Source organism: Gobio gobio (assembly GCF_949357685.1).
Source record: "Gobio gobio genome assembly, chromosome: 22".
In the NCBI taxonomy this organism is placed as follows: Eukaryota; Metazoa; Chordata; class Actinopteri; order Cypriniformes; family Gobionidae; genus Gobio; species Gobio gobio.
In genome coordinates, this window is record NC_137118.1 from 19,012,519 (window position 1) to 19,026,941 (window position 14,423).

General features: G+C 37.1%; 1 protein-coding gene across 3 annotated transcripts in view; it reads left to right on the forward strand.

Annotated features, from left to right (window-relative positions):
* The window catches only part of rabgap1 (RAB GTPase activating protein 1), a 135,092-nt gene that overhangs the window by 25,188 nt on the left and 95,481 nt on the right, over positions 1-14,423 (forward strand). For 2 of the 3 annotated variants that reach the window (XM_079804875.1, XM_079804877.1), the window contains exons 2-3: positions 7,171-7,376; positions 11,960-11,989. In XM_079804875.1, coding sequence (XP_079661001.1) covers positions 7,227-7,376; positions 11,960-11,989 — 180 coding nt within the window. In that variant the 5' untranslated portion in view covers positions 7,171-7,226. The remainder of the gene's footprint in view (positions 1-7,170; positions 7,377-11,959; positions 11,990-14,423) is intronic. The other variant, XM_079804876.1, reaches the window with a different exon arrangement.

Consider the following 14,423-nt stretch of genomic DNA (forward strand, 5'->3'; position numbering starts at 1 on the left):
AACATTTTAAAAACAACTTTTCTATTTTAATTTACGAAATTGACAAAAGATGATGCATACATTTAATAAGATTAGAAAACATTGCTCTTATAATGGTAAAAATGCCCCTGGACATTAATTTAAAGGGACAAAGATCATCCTGTAAAGTTATAATTGGAATGCGTGTTATTGATCAGAAAGTGCTCCTAAATTTTTGACTGTGCTCCTAATTTTTTTTAATTAGGAGCACAAGTGCTCCTCAAGAAAAATGTTAGCGTAGAGCCCTGACTACTGTTCAAAAGTTTGGGTCAGTCAGATTTTGTTCTCAACAAGGATGCATTACATTTCAAATGTGACAGTAAATACTTTTAAAATGTTTCAAAAGATTTTTTATTTCAAATAATTGTTCTTTTGAGCTCCTCGATGAACATAAGAGACTTCTTAAATACATAAAAAAAACGTTTGAAGGGTAGTGTAACTCTGAACAGTAAGAAGTATAAGCCTTTCATGAACATAAATGGCATTAAATGGCACACAAAATGTGGCTTTACTTTATGGAACAATATGAGCATTGTTTTTTTTTAGGAGCATTTGTCTGTTGAAATATTGCTTACTGTAAATTCTCTGAGACGGCCCCATTGAATGTCTTCAGGAGAACTGACTGTTATCTGCAGATCTGAAACACTTGTCACAGGCCTTTAACTCACTGTTGTGACTTGAATTTATTGTATCAACATCCCCTTTGTGCAGGACTTCTGGGATTGTAACACATTGGAGCACATTGTATGTGTGTCTGTGTAAATCACACACAGGTTCTGCTCATTCTTCGACACTTCCTCCAGGGTCCTAGAGAAGAATCTGTAGAGTGAAAAAATAGCACGGCTGCTTTTGTTCGTGTTTTCATGTCTGGACCTGAACAGTCCCATTATTTCCCTCCCATATCCAAATATAGTTCAGCGCTGACCCAATACCAAACCCTCTCAGCTTGTCCAGGTACAGCTCTCATAAACACAACTCTTGTTCTTTCATCAGCCTTCTCTTCTGTTGCAGTTGAACTGCAAACTCTTTTAATTCCAAAGAAATCGCAGTTTGCTGCAATCAGAGATATTGTGTTTGTTTTGAATTAAAGTTTCGTACCCGGTCACGTGCATGGTAATGTAAATAGCACTTGGCGTCAGGTGGCATCACAGTTTACAATCCACAGCAGCACCAACTTTGTTTGTCATTTGACTGTTGCCATGGAGAAAACATTGGTTTTTGCATTGTATACAATTGGCTGCCACCCCATTTCCATCCTAACACTCTGAACATTGACTAATAAACTTTTAGCATGCATAGTCATTTAATTCTTAAATTTTTTTAGGAAAACAGATACAAAATATTAATGCCTCATGAGATATCACTAATGGGTTCCTTGTCACTTTCGCCTCTGACTTGCTTAGTTGGGGACACTGAATATTCATCAATAATACTGATTTGGCTTCACTTGACACTATTGGATGAGAACTCAACTTTGCTGGATGATGACATCACTGTTTTCTTCAGAGCTGCTTTAAAGGATTAGTTCACTTCAAAATGAAAATTTCTCCACCTCATCTCATCCAAGATGTTCATGTCTTTCTTTCTTCAGTCGAAAAGAAATTACGTTTTTTTTTTAGGAAAACATTCCAGGATTTTTCTCCACATAATGCACTTCTATGGCAACCAATGGGTTGAAGGTCCAAATCAATGCAGTTTCAAAGGGCTTCGAATGGCTTCAGAGGCTCTGCACAATCCCAGACGAGGAATAGGGTCTTATCTAGCGAAACTTTTTAACCTAAATTGCTCATCTTGCGATGCTCTGCGATGCACCACAGATAGCAAAATCAGGTTGGAAAGGTCACGCTAGACGTAGGCGGATGTACCGCCCCAGAGAGATCAGCAATTTAGGTTAAAAAGTAAGTATATAACTTATTTTTTATTATTTTATTTCGCTTGATAAGACCCTATTCCTCATCTGGGATCACGCAGATCCCCTTGAAGCCATTCGAAGCCCTTTGAAACTGGATTGATTTGGACCTTTCAACCCGTTGGTTGCCATAGAAGTGCATTATGTGGAGAAAATTCCTGGAATGTTTTCCTCAAAAAACTTAATTTCTTTTTGACTGAAGAAAGAAAGACATGAACATCTTGGATGAGATGGGGGTGAGTAAAATATCAGGATTTTCATTTTGAAGTGAACTAATCCTTTAAAGCTGAATTGAACTCAATTCATAATTGATATACTTACTTTACACAGTTATTGAAGTGAATCAACACTGAACTGATTTCAATTGAAGAATGACTGTTTACACTTGTTTTTTTTTTTTAGAGCTTTACTGCAGAATTGAATCCTGTTTGCATCATTGAATCGTTCTTTTCTTGTTTATCACTGTAAAGCTGCTTTGAAACAATCTGTATTGTATAAAGCGCTATATAAATAAAAGTGACTTGACTAATATCACCTACTTCTGACTTGCAATAGTGTTGCAAATCTTGTTTCATAGCTGTGACGTAACTAAAACCGATTGACTATAGGGGCTTTCGCATCGTGTAGTTATGTGAACTCCGTGATAGGAACTAGCCATTAGTGTGGTCCCCCGAGAACTAAATGGTCCATGGCGATTTTTGCTGGTTGCATTCACACCGCAAGTAGGAACTCTGAAGTGAATTAAGGCCCAGATACTTCAAGCGAAATCCAAAAACGAACTGATGTGATGTCATTTTGAACAAAATCAGGCTTAAATGAACTTTGATTGGAGTTTGCTTTGGGAGTTAGAAACTGCTTGCGAAAGCAAACTTTTCGGAAAAGTTTGCTACGGCTGGTAAACACCTTCGTACTACCATTGGTCGTGGCAATTACGTAATAGGTAAGTGTGCACGGAGGCTCTGCCTTCTTTCACGTTGAAATCTTTTCCGCTTCATGTCTCCTGTTCAGTCTGTCGAGGTCAGACGTCCACAAGTGAAAACCTGAACACACTGGAGAGTTGCTTTATAGTAGAAACTGAATTTGTACATTGGACACTGACACGGTTGTTCATGTTTAATACGGTAAAGCTGCTTGATTTATGGAATCTATTGTATAAAGTGTTATATAAATAAACGTGACGTGACTTTACTTGCGTGCCAAATTGCAGGGCTCGTGCAAGCATATCCACGTTGATCAGATACTTTTCTTATACTGTATTAAAAATGCTTGCTGTTTTCTCAATTTTGTTGTTTATTTTGTTATTGAGAGGAAAGCACGCAGAACATGTTTACATATTCATCTAAATGGCACTCTCAGCAGTGTGGGCGGCGTCTGATGTTCGCTAACAGTTGATCACTGCTCATTAATTTCGAACTTTGCTAATAGGAAAAGATTTTCACCGGAAGTATATCGGGGCCTTTAAGCCGGCCAACAGCGACGCAATTTAAACACCGCAATCAAGAACGTTGACAACTCTGTAGAGTAAATTTTGAAGTAGGAGGGAATTTACTTCCCCCAAAAGGCGTTCCTATAACTAAAATCATTCACAGTTACTGTGGTGCAAACACGCCAAAAACTGGGTACTTCCGGCATGATTTTTCAGCTTTTTTTTTTAAATAGTTAAAATATCTGAAGCCATTTGAAATTAGAGGCAACCACTGAATTTAGTAATGATCCAAATAAAGATGCTACACATGAAGTACGAGCTGTTATTTTTGATTTGAATTAGATTGTACAATTTCAAGATTTAAAGCTAAAATATAAGATCTTGACTTTAGATGTGTGATATTGTGCTAAATCAAAACATTTCTGAAGGCAGTCAGTTCCCTTCAGAGATACATTCATAGAACCCCCACCCCAATATATCAGGGCTCCAGACTAACTTTTTTCACTAGGAGCACAGTGGCCCCCAACAGAAAATGTTAGGGGCACAACCAGAAATTTTAGGGGCGCACACCGTAAATCAACATGCTAACCAAATCTACTAATTTCCACTGTATTACTAATAGGGATCGGTATCGTTAAAGTTTTAATGGTATTACTACTCTTACCGATACTGCTTATTGATCCGGTACTTTGACAGTATTCTTACCGGTTCTTTTTATTATACTTTTTTTTTTTTTTTTTATATATATAAAAAAACATAATTAAGAACATAATTAACATGGCTTTATAATCCCAAAAGTAAAATATCTATAGCAAAAGAAACCGCAAAGTTTGAACAAAAATATAAAACATCTATTTGTAAATGGACCACTGTGCAGGCATTCGGAAGGTCTGCTAACATTAAATATTACAGTAAAGAACAAACCTGCAAAGAAATCTAATAAAGTAATGAAATGTAAAATAACACTGCATAGTTTTCACTGTATAAATTGATAGATTAATGCTTACAAAAGCTAAAGTTATTAAATCAAGAGATGTGAATATTTTCTATTTGCCTTTTGTTCGATTCGAATTAATGGCTCAATCATCAGCTGGTTTAGACGCTGCCCCTTTAAGACCGATCGAATGTAGAACTAATAATATCATATTCTCCTATTTCTGCAAACTATTTACGCCCATTTAAGATATAAACTGTTAAAATAACTACTCTCCAATCCGGTCATTTTGACACCGGCTATTTGTTGTTTATTTGATGGTTTAGACGCGCACACGAAGCCTAAAATATTAAGTGCAAGTCGGTCCATTTCGCAGCACACACACACATAAGGCGCCTTGAAGTTGGAAACAGCGTCTCTTGCGCGGATTATTGTGCATTTAATAGCTCTTTATTATCAAACACATCCCGCAGTTTAGCAACAGTAGAGACTGCAGTTTACAACAATCACTGAATCTGACGTTTAGTTTAGGTTTAAGGAGAAATGTGCTGTGACGGGAAGGATGTCGCGCTCGACGGAACACGGCTATAGGAATAGTTTTACCTCATCCATCTTTTTATAATTCTTGGAAGCCAAAATCGAAAATAAAATTAGATTAATATCACAGCACATACCTAAAGTTTAAGCAGACTAAACTTTTGTGTAGTTCTCTTGGCCATCGTCACTCATTAAGCTGACTGTGGTGTTGTGTTCGCTGTAGCTCCACGTGAGAGAGCGCTCTTTCTCTCTCTTCTGGATTGCGAATGGCAAAAATGCATCACGGACAAATGGTTTAATATTATCTCATATAGAGACGGCTGGCAAAGATAGAATTTGCCAGACATAACGTCTATCAATTATAATTATTAAGTGTATTTTCTTAATTTCTCCAGTACCGACAGCGGGCAAATTTACTGGTCGCACATGTGCGACTGGATGTAAAATTCAGTCGCACACTCTCAAATTTTAGTCGCAAAATGCGACCATTTAGTCGCACTCTGGAGCCCTGTATATATTTTTTTATTTCTATATTTTGAGCATTGCAAACAGTGAGTGCAATATTATCTCTCCTGGCACGTCTGTGTTCTCTTCTTTGAGCCCGAGTTTGTAATATTTTCACTCAAATTACATTTTGGGAAATGATAGCAATGCTTTTTGTGTGCAAGTCCAGAATAAAAGATTTGACGTTTGATGAAAACGTTTGCATCGGAGAGATGCAACACTTCCGATTTATGGTCAGTCGACCAGTGGATCTCTAGTTATAAGAACTATGAAAACGTTCCTCCAGTGCGAAAGCCCCTAATTTATGATTATGATGACGTTAATTGAAATAAAGCTGAAATAAAAAGGCAACTAAAGCCCCGTTTGCACCGTTTCAATTACCCGGAACAATTTGTACCAGGAACTTTTTTTTACAGGAATTTTTTTTCCCCCAGACCTGCTACTATCTGCGTTTCCACTGCGGTCTAAAGTACCGTGAAGATTAGGCGAATTAGTCCAGAGACGCGGGACTGCGCGTGACGGACAGAAATAATTTTTGTGCGACACTGTCTGCAACAATAACAAGTATGGAGGAGACTTGTTATGTATTGGTTTACTAAAGAGGTAATTAACAAAACGGTGGAAAAGAGACGTGCACTAATACTAAAACGTATTTTGAAAGCTCGTAAAGCTAGATTTAAAATAAGACAACCTTTGTTATTATCAGCTATTACGGACATTGACCATGCGATTGCTGAGACAACGCACACCATCGGACAGAAAGAGCAAGACTGATATTTACTGAACGCGGAACGAACCTCGCAAAAGACTTTTAAAAATGCCGTTGAAATAAAATGCTGCGTGGAGTCAACCAATCAGCATGTTCAGTGGCCAAGTCCCACCTCCGAAAGTTCCTGAACTTTGAAAAAGTACTACCTCGCGAGCAGGGCCGTTTTGAGGGGGAAATATTTACCCGGAACTTCATTTAGACCCTGGTTCCTGCGGTCGAAACACACGGAGTACCACCCCAAAGTTCCTAGTTCCTGGGGAAAGTTTCTGCGGTGGAAACGCGGCTTAAATGAAATTACTAGTACTAATTACTCAAACTCAAATAAAAATAAAAATATTTAAGAAAACTAATGAAAATGTCATGGCACATAACGAAATTAAAATGAAACAAAAATCAAATGAAAACTCAAAAAACAATGACAGTGAATTCATTAATAAATACTGTAGTATACAAATAATAATACATTTACATGGCTACACAAGACAGAAAAATGCACTTGCTTATATAGTATTTGTTACAAAAAATATATTAGTGTTACAATAATCTAATGTGTAAATTTAATTGAGAAAAAGGATAATTACACACAGTTATTGTGATAATAACGGGGAAAATAGTTAATTATGCAAAAACAAACATGTTACAGATCTTTAAAAAAAAATTATAATACAAATCACTTACAAGTTTGAATTAACACTCATGTATAACGCTGAAGTTTCTAATAATGTTAACAGGGGATTTTATTTTCTTGCCTGTCGGTTTGGTGGCTGTTCGTTTTGGACCCCTATTTCCATTTACCAAACTTTATCTGTCATTTCACAATATTCTCCCTGCACACATCACTGTCTCTTTAGCCAACATTTTTGTAAAGATCTTGAGTTTTATTTTGCTCTGCAGACACCATGTGTCCATAAATAGCTTTGCATGTGAATGCTGCCATTTGTAGAACAGTTTGAGATGATTGAAACTTGAAGCATGAAGAACCGCAAACTTTATTTTTAGTTTACAAAGGATGCCTTCAAATTAAGCATGGGCATTCAAGCTCCTCATGGTTTTTTCATCTCTTTGTTTTCCAGGTAATTTTGCTCATTAAACCGCCATTCATGAGCGCGTCTGGCTTGATTTAGCAGTCATGGATGACAAGGCCTCGGTGGGGAAAATTAGCGTGTCCTCCGACTCTGTGTCCACCCTCAACAGTGAGGACTTTGTCCTGGTGTCCCGCCTCGGGGATGACACCCCCTCCACTAATAATGGTAGCGATGATGAAAAGACAGGACTGAAGGTAAGAGTAGATAGGAAACGGACAGGGAGATCTTCTATTTTGGGAACTATTGATGGGTGATTCTTCAAGATTACTTGAAATTTTGAGAAACAAAACTTCTTTATTTAAAGCGCTTATTACATGTCTTGGAATAAAGATTGATTGTGGCATTGATCAACCTTCAAGAGTATTTTAGTTTAATTAATGTTTTTTTTCTTTCTGTCGTGTGTTATGGTAATGACATTTTACAGTTTTTGGAAAAACTGAAATACTCCTCGAATTTGTTAACACAACAAAATAGTTTTTATTTCATTAGTGCTGTCAATCGATAAATAAACCTAATTAATCACACATTTCTGTAATTAATCTTGATTAAAAACTTTGGAGTTTTTTAATATTTGTTGTAAAAATGTCAGAGTTACTCTCCAAATTAATGTAGAAACAACTTAGACTGTATATTTTAAATATTTGTTGTTTTGGCATCTTTTTATGAATGAAGGCCAGTATCATTGATACTTTGATTTAAAAAAAATAAAATAATTATAGACATTCGACATTACAGTATAATTGAAAGCTATCAATTTTAAACATTTATGAAGTGAACTTAAAACAATATTCACATAAACCCATTATAATAAATGTCAAATTTACCTGTGCCCTTACTACCTGTCTAACAACCAGGAAATATAGCCTATACAGAAATTGAATAAAGTTAAATAGTCTTAACTGCATAAATTATAAATAAATATCGATTAAAGCTACAATTTTCTCTGTTATCTTTGTTCTTTGATTAACATTATTGACAGCAACTGTTTTATTAGGCTGCTGTCACTTTAAAGGAACATTTTTAGAAATAGGGCTTATTCAACATCTTTCCTACATTTAGATATGTGGGCAAATACATTTTTGTCTCAGTGCATGAATTGTTTTAGTTTGGCAGGGTCGCCGCTAACTTAGCTTAGCATAATGAATAGAATCCTATGTTGCCAGCTAGCATGTCCCGAGTAAAAGTGATCCAAAAAAAAAAAAAACCCACCAAATTACTTCTTGTGGCCTGCGTATTCATATTTTCCTATGAATATTTCATATTCATATCACGAAACACATGAAATCAAAGTTTGGGGATTTCATGTGTTGCATGATATCTCTGCGCCCAAGTAGCAGTGCTTCGCCTGTGCTTCCCCATAATATAGACCCAAGTCAATATAGGAAATCGCCTAGTCTTAATCTGCATCGCTATTTGTACTCGTTGTGAATACGCAGGCCACAAGAAGTAATTGGGTGTTTTTTTTTTAAACATTTTTATCACTTTTACTCTGGACATGCTAGCTGGCAACATAGGATTCCATTCATTATGCTAAGCTAAGCTAGCGGCGACCCTGCCAAATTAAAACAATGCATGCACTGAGACAAAAATGCATTTGCCACATATCTAAATGTAGGAAAGAAGTTGAATAAGCCCTATTTCTAAAAACGGTGGAGTGTTCCTTTAAGATCTGTCACTGCCAAACATGACGTGGGTCTAACACGCTGTCATGTGCATCTCATTTCTCACAACTTTTAAGTTAATTTAAGACGTTATTTCACTCATTTAAGACTGCTCTTATGAGAATACTCGACAAAACGGGAATTTTGGCACAATTCTGTGTGTTATTGTTTTTTCAAGCGCCAAAGAGAACTGGATACTGGCACGTGTCTTTCTGTGCGTCGTGTGTCACATAGACGGGACATTCACAGATAAGCGTGTCTGAGTGCATTCTCATTTCTCTTGTGGTGCATGAATGGTTTAAAAGCATAAAGAGCCTGATCATAATGTAACGCTAACCAAAGGATGACAGAAAAAATGGATGCTGCATTAAAGGATTAGTTCAGACAAAAATGTTAATTGCCCCATGATTTACTCACCCTCAAGCCATCCTAGGTGTATATGACTTTCTTCTTTCAGACGAATACAATCAGAGTTATAATAATAAATATCCTGGCTCTTCCAAGCATTATAATGGCAGTGACAGGACCCACGAGTTTGAAGCTCAAAAAAGTGAAACCCTCATGAAGTGTTCCAAGTTCAAAAAGCTTACGCCTCGTCCAATGTCAAACGTTGCGGCAGTTACGGTTTTCTGTAAGTTTAATACGGAAGGCGGTCTGCCAGAAGTGAGACATTTTACATTATAAAGTTTTAAATATGGATATTTTTCTTACAAAACCCCATCGATTTGCTTCAGAAGGTCTTTATCAACTCCTCGGTGCGTCCACGTTTATGATGGATGGATGCACTTTTGGAAGCGTCAGGATATTTATTAATATAACTCTGATTGTGTTCATCAGTAAATTATGGGATAATTTTAATTAAACGAATCCTTTAATTGCGTCATATTTTTAACGCGCTGAACTGAAAAAATTAATCTCATGCTTTGACAGCCTTCTTTTTTTTTTAATTGTTGTTGGTTGGTGGGTTGCTTGGTGTGATGGTAATGACATCAGTATTGGGTATTTTTCACAAAAACAGTAAATTAATTAATTATTTTTTTTAAGTTCTTTGGAAAATTGTAGCATAGGATTTGACAACATTTTATCAAATTAAAAGTCTGAATGGGGGGCGAGCCTAAAGTGGAGAAATTATAGAAAATGTAACACTTTGACACTCATAAAAAGGAGAAAATAATAATTTAAACTGACAATAAAAAATTAAAGCTGTCCTTAGAACTAGTATGATTTTTTTTTAAGTCATCCTAGGGGACAGAGAAGTTCCCCTGTTTGAAGAATCACCCCGTTAAAGGGATAGTTCACCCAAAAATGAAAATTACCCCATGATTTACTCACCCTCAAGCCATCCCATATGGCATTCTTCTTTCAAATGAATACAATCGGATTTATATAAAAAAAAATGTCCTGGCTCTTCCAAGCTTTATAATGGCAGTAAATGGGAGCCCAAAATTTGAAGCCCAAAAAAGTGCATCCATCCATTATAAAAGTAATCCACATGGCTCCAGGTTAATAAAGGCCTTCTGAAGTGAATCAATGGGTTTGTGTAAGAAAAATGTCAGTAAAAAAAAAAATGACGCAACGTATGACGTAAGCGTTTTGAACTGCGAGAGGCGTTACACTTTCTTCATAAGTTGAATGCGGAAGGCGTTCTGGCAGAAGCTAGATATTTTATTTTTAAATATGGATATTTTTCTTACACAAACCCATTGATTCACTTCAGAAGGCCTTTATTAACCCCCTGAAGCCGTGTGGATTACTTTTATAATGGATGGATGCACTTTTTTGGGCTTCAAATTTTGGGCTCCCTTTCACTGCCATTATAAAGCTTGGAAGAGCCAGGACATTTTTTAATATAAATCTGATGCATTTGTCTGAAAGAAGAATGTCATACAATCCAAAGATGGCTTAAAGGTGAGTAAAATCATGGGGTAATTTTCATTTTTGGGTGAACTATCTCTTTAAGGTAATTATCAAATAAAGTTTGCACCACCTGGCTAGGTTGTCCAAAGGTGCTAATGAGATTTTAAATGTGAATCTATGAATCTATTGAATCTATGAAATCTAATGATTCTATTCTGACAATCACTGTGAAGAGCACAGGAAGATGCACACTTTATCTTCTCACCCTTATTCCATGTTTTATTTTTCTGCTTAGCCTGTGCTCCGACTTGTCCTTTTCTCACATTACACCACACTACATGAATGATGCCGAGATTTATGTCCAGTTTGTATCACTTTTGATTTTTTCCAATCTCCTAATCCACTGATTTGATGAGACGGCACTACAGTGTGTTCTTTGGCCACGTCTTGCTTTCTACAGATAAGCTTTCAACCATATCTACAAATGTTCAATTCCATAATTCCATAGTATCATGGTGGCCCACAGAAGGATGTTACATCTATACAGGTCTCATTCATTCATGGACCAGAATTCATGGAGATTTCAACTACGCCGCTCCAGTCTTCCCTCTTTTCAGACCTTGTGGTCATGATGCTTGTATGTTCATTGCACCATCACTCTTTTGCTTTCTGCTTTAATGGATTTTATGTCTGTTCATTAATATTTGCATTTTGATTATGGCTATGGACCAGCCAACTTTCAAATGTTGTTCTTTTTCCTATGATGCTTGTCTTCATTTGTCACATTCAGTATGATTCACACAAAATTAGCACTTCAACATTTACAACCTGTAAAAAAACCCTAGCATTTACCAAGAAATAAAGTCACTTAAAATGCATGGAAAAGAGCAGCGTGAGTGTTCTACAAAATCTTTTTAAAAATGTTTTGTGTGTGTGTGTGTGTGTGTGTGTGTGTCTTCCTTGGTAGAAAGAAAAGACAAATAGGTTTGGAAAAGACATGAGTAAATAATAACCAAGTAATAATTGGCTGAAACACTTGCTATTGCCACAAGAGGGCATCATCACTTTTTATGTAGCAATGTTAGGAACTGTAGCAATGTTCTACTGTGGCAGGTGAAAGTGAAGGTGTTTCTTCTGGTTGTGGTATTCTTTTATAGTCTGTCGGTCATGATGTAGAGAACGCTCTCTCTCAGTTAACCCATTCATCACCATTCTCTCACCTCTGTGGGCATCTCTTAAATACTCTGTTTGTTACACAGGTGATTTCTGAGGAAGGGGTCAGCTTTAAGGTCAGTTTTTAACTTCTCTTTCTCTGTGGTGATACTGTGTCTTTGTGCCTTGTTTCTGATTGGCTGATCAGTTTGATTGGCGGCTTCTCTGGCCTGCACAGCAGCTGCGTGTGGGATATAAGCGGGACTATGACAATGTGATTGCGCAGTGCTCAGTAGAATGTTTATAGGCTGCTGTTTTGTGTCTGGTACTTTCACTGTTTACCTCATTCCTGGCCTCTTAGTCCAGTTGCCATTTAGTCCCCAACAGTGTACTGTCCATGCTAGATACCTCTGGTTTTTATGCTAAACTCTTGTCACACTTTTGTGGCAATTTTAAAAGAAAACAACGCATATTTCGTGGAGGTCACTTGCCAAATCATCTGCTCTCACTGAACTTCCTGGCATTGGTATATGCAATTCTTGCTTTTTCGGAGATCTTTCTTTTCAGTCCCCATCATCTTGGCTGTAGTGAATACAAATCAAACCCTCTGTCTCTTCAGCTAATCACAATAAAAGGAATCTGAAGTTATGATCTGCTGAATTACAAACTTCCTGAAGCGAAACCAAATAAATACACTGATCATATTGATTTTAAATCCAATGTCAAATAAAAAAAAAAGAGCATTTGTAATTTTTATATATAGGGCTGTCAATCAATTACACATTGAACAAATTACATATGGCAATAAATTAATTGCAATTAATCATATATCAATGTTTGCTACGAAAAGCCCCTAAAAGGCTAGCCTGGATGCCAGCCGAACTTAGCCCCGCCCACAACATTTTAACTCGGGCAGTTCGGTCTGGACTTGATCCATAGAGAAGTAATTATGCCCGAATAGAAACTGTTCGGACCAATGAAATTGTCAGGGCGGGCTTTAGACGATGATGGACAGATGATAAACAGTAACGTAATCATCCACGTCATCAAAGGCGATTGGGTTGAATTTGTTCTAATCCTAAACGGAGAACTTGTTCGTATATGCATTCACCTTTACTATTTCTCTCAGAAATGATGATCGTGTTGGTAAGTACTCTGTGTATCCTTAAATTCTTTTTTTACAACACCAGCAAAGATCGTTTACACTCATCTTTTTCTTCTAACGTTACTTATTCCAGCGTGCGTGCAGACAGGGTTGCCAAGTTTTTACGACAAAACCCGCCCAATTGCTACTCAAAACTAGCCAACAACAAGCCCAATAGCTTTCTGGTGGGGGTTCTCCGGAAAAAAATGGCATTTGGGGGTTAAAATATGTGTTATTTTGGCAGGGCTGGCAGCTAAAATTTGCATTCCTGGGTCTGTATATCACATAATTGGGGTCGCTTCAACCCACGGACTTGGCAACACTGTGCAGTTGAGTTCTGTTGACATTTGACAACTAACGTTATGCGTCGCTCCGTTGCTCTGATTGGTTGTAGGTCTATCCAATTGAGGTCTTTCCTGGTTCGGTTGAAACACGCCCCATAATCACAGCCCAACGGAGCAGTATCAGACTCATATTCTGACTAGAATTGAGTATGACGACGTCAGGCTACCTAAAGGCCCCAATATATAAGCGAAATCGAGGAATGAACTGGTGTAACATCATTTCAAACAAAATCAGGCCAAAACGAAGTTTGTTTTTGGGAGTTAGAATCAGCTTGCGAAAATGAACTGGCTCAGAATGGTAAACACCTTCTAACTACCATTGCTCCGTGATGTAATAGGAGGGTGTGGCTCCACCTTCATCTTCTGAGGTTAATTTCTTCTGTCCAGTCGATCGAGGTCAAATGTGATTTTTAAAAACTCACACTGGAGAGCTGCTTTATAGAAGAAATCAAAGTTGTGCTTATAATTATAAGTGACACAGACACTGCATTTTCATGCTTAATAATGTAGCGCTGCTTGCTTTAATTTACTGTGTAAATTTTAGCGGCATCTAGCGCAAGGTTGCGAATTGCAACCGCCCACTGCTCACCCCTCCCTTTCGAAGCACATAGAGAAGCTACGGTGGCCGTCACAGTACAAAGATGTCATCGTCTGAGACAGCAGAGAGTAGCTAGCGCTCTGTAGAGCAGTTTGTCCATTTAGGGTTACTGTAGAATCATGACGGTGCTAAATGGTGACTTCTCTGTAAGGGTACCCACGGTGTATAAAAGGTAATAAAAACATTAATAAAGGTAAAAATCAACGGTTCATTATGTACATTTTTTATACACCACTGAAAATATAGCTATGTATATAAAATTGTATTTCTGTCAATAGATACTCATAAATATTACACCCTGCACCTTTAAAGCAGTCTATTGTTGAAAGTGCTATTTAAATAAACATGACCTGACTTTAATGGAGGGCTGAATTGCAGAGCTAGTGGAAACATATGCACATATGATCAGATGCTTTATTAACTGCTGTTTACTCAGGATGTTCTCTAACAGTATATTACTGCTCAGGTATTTCAAATCTTTTTTA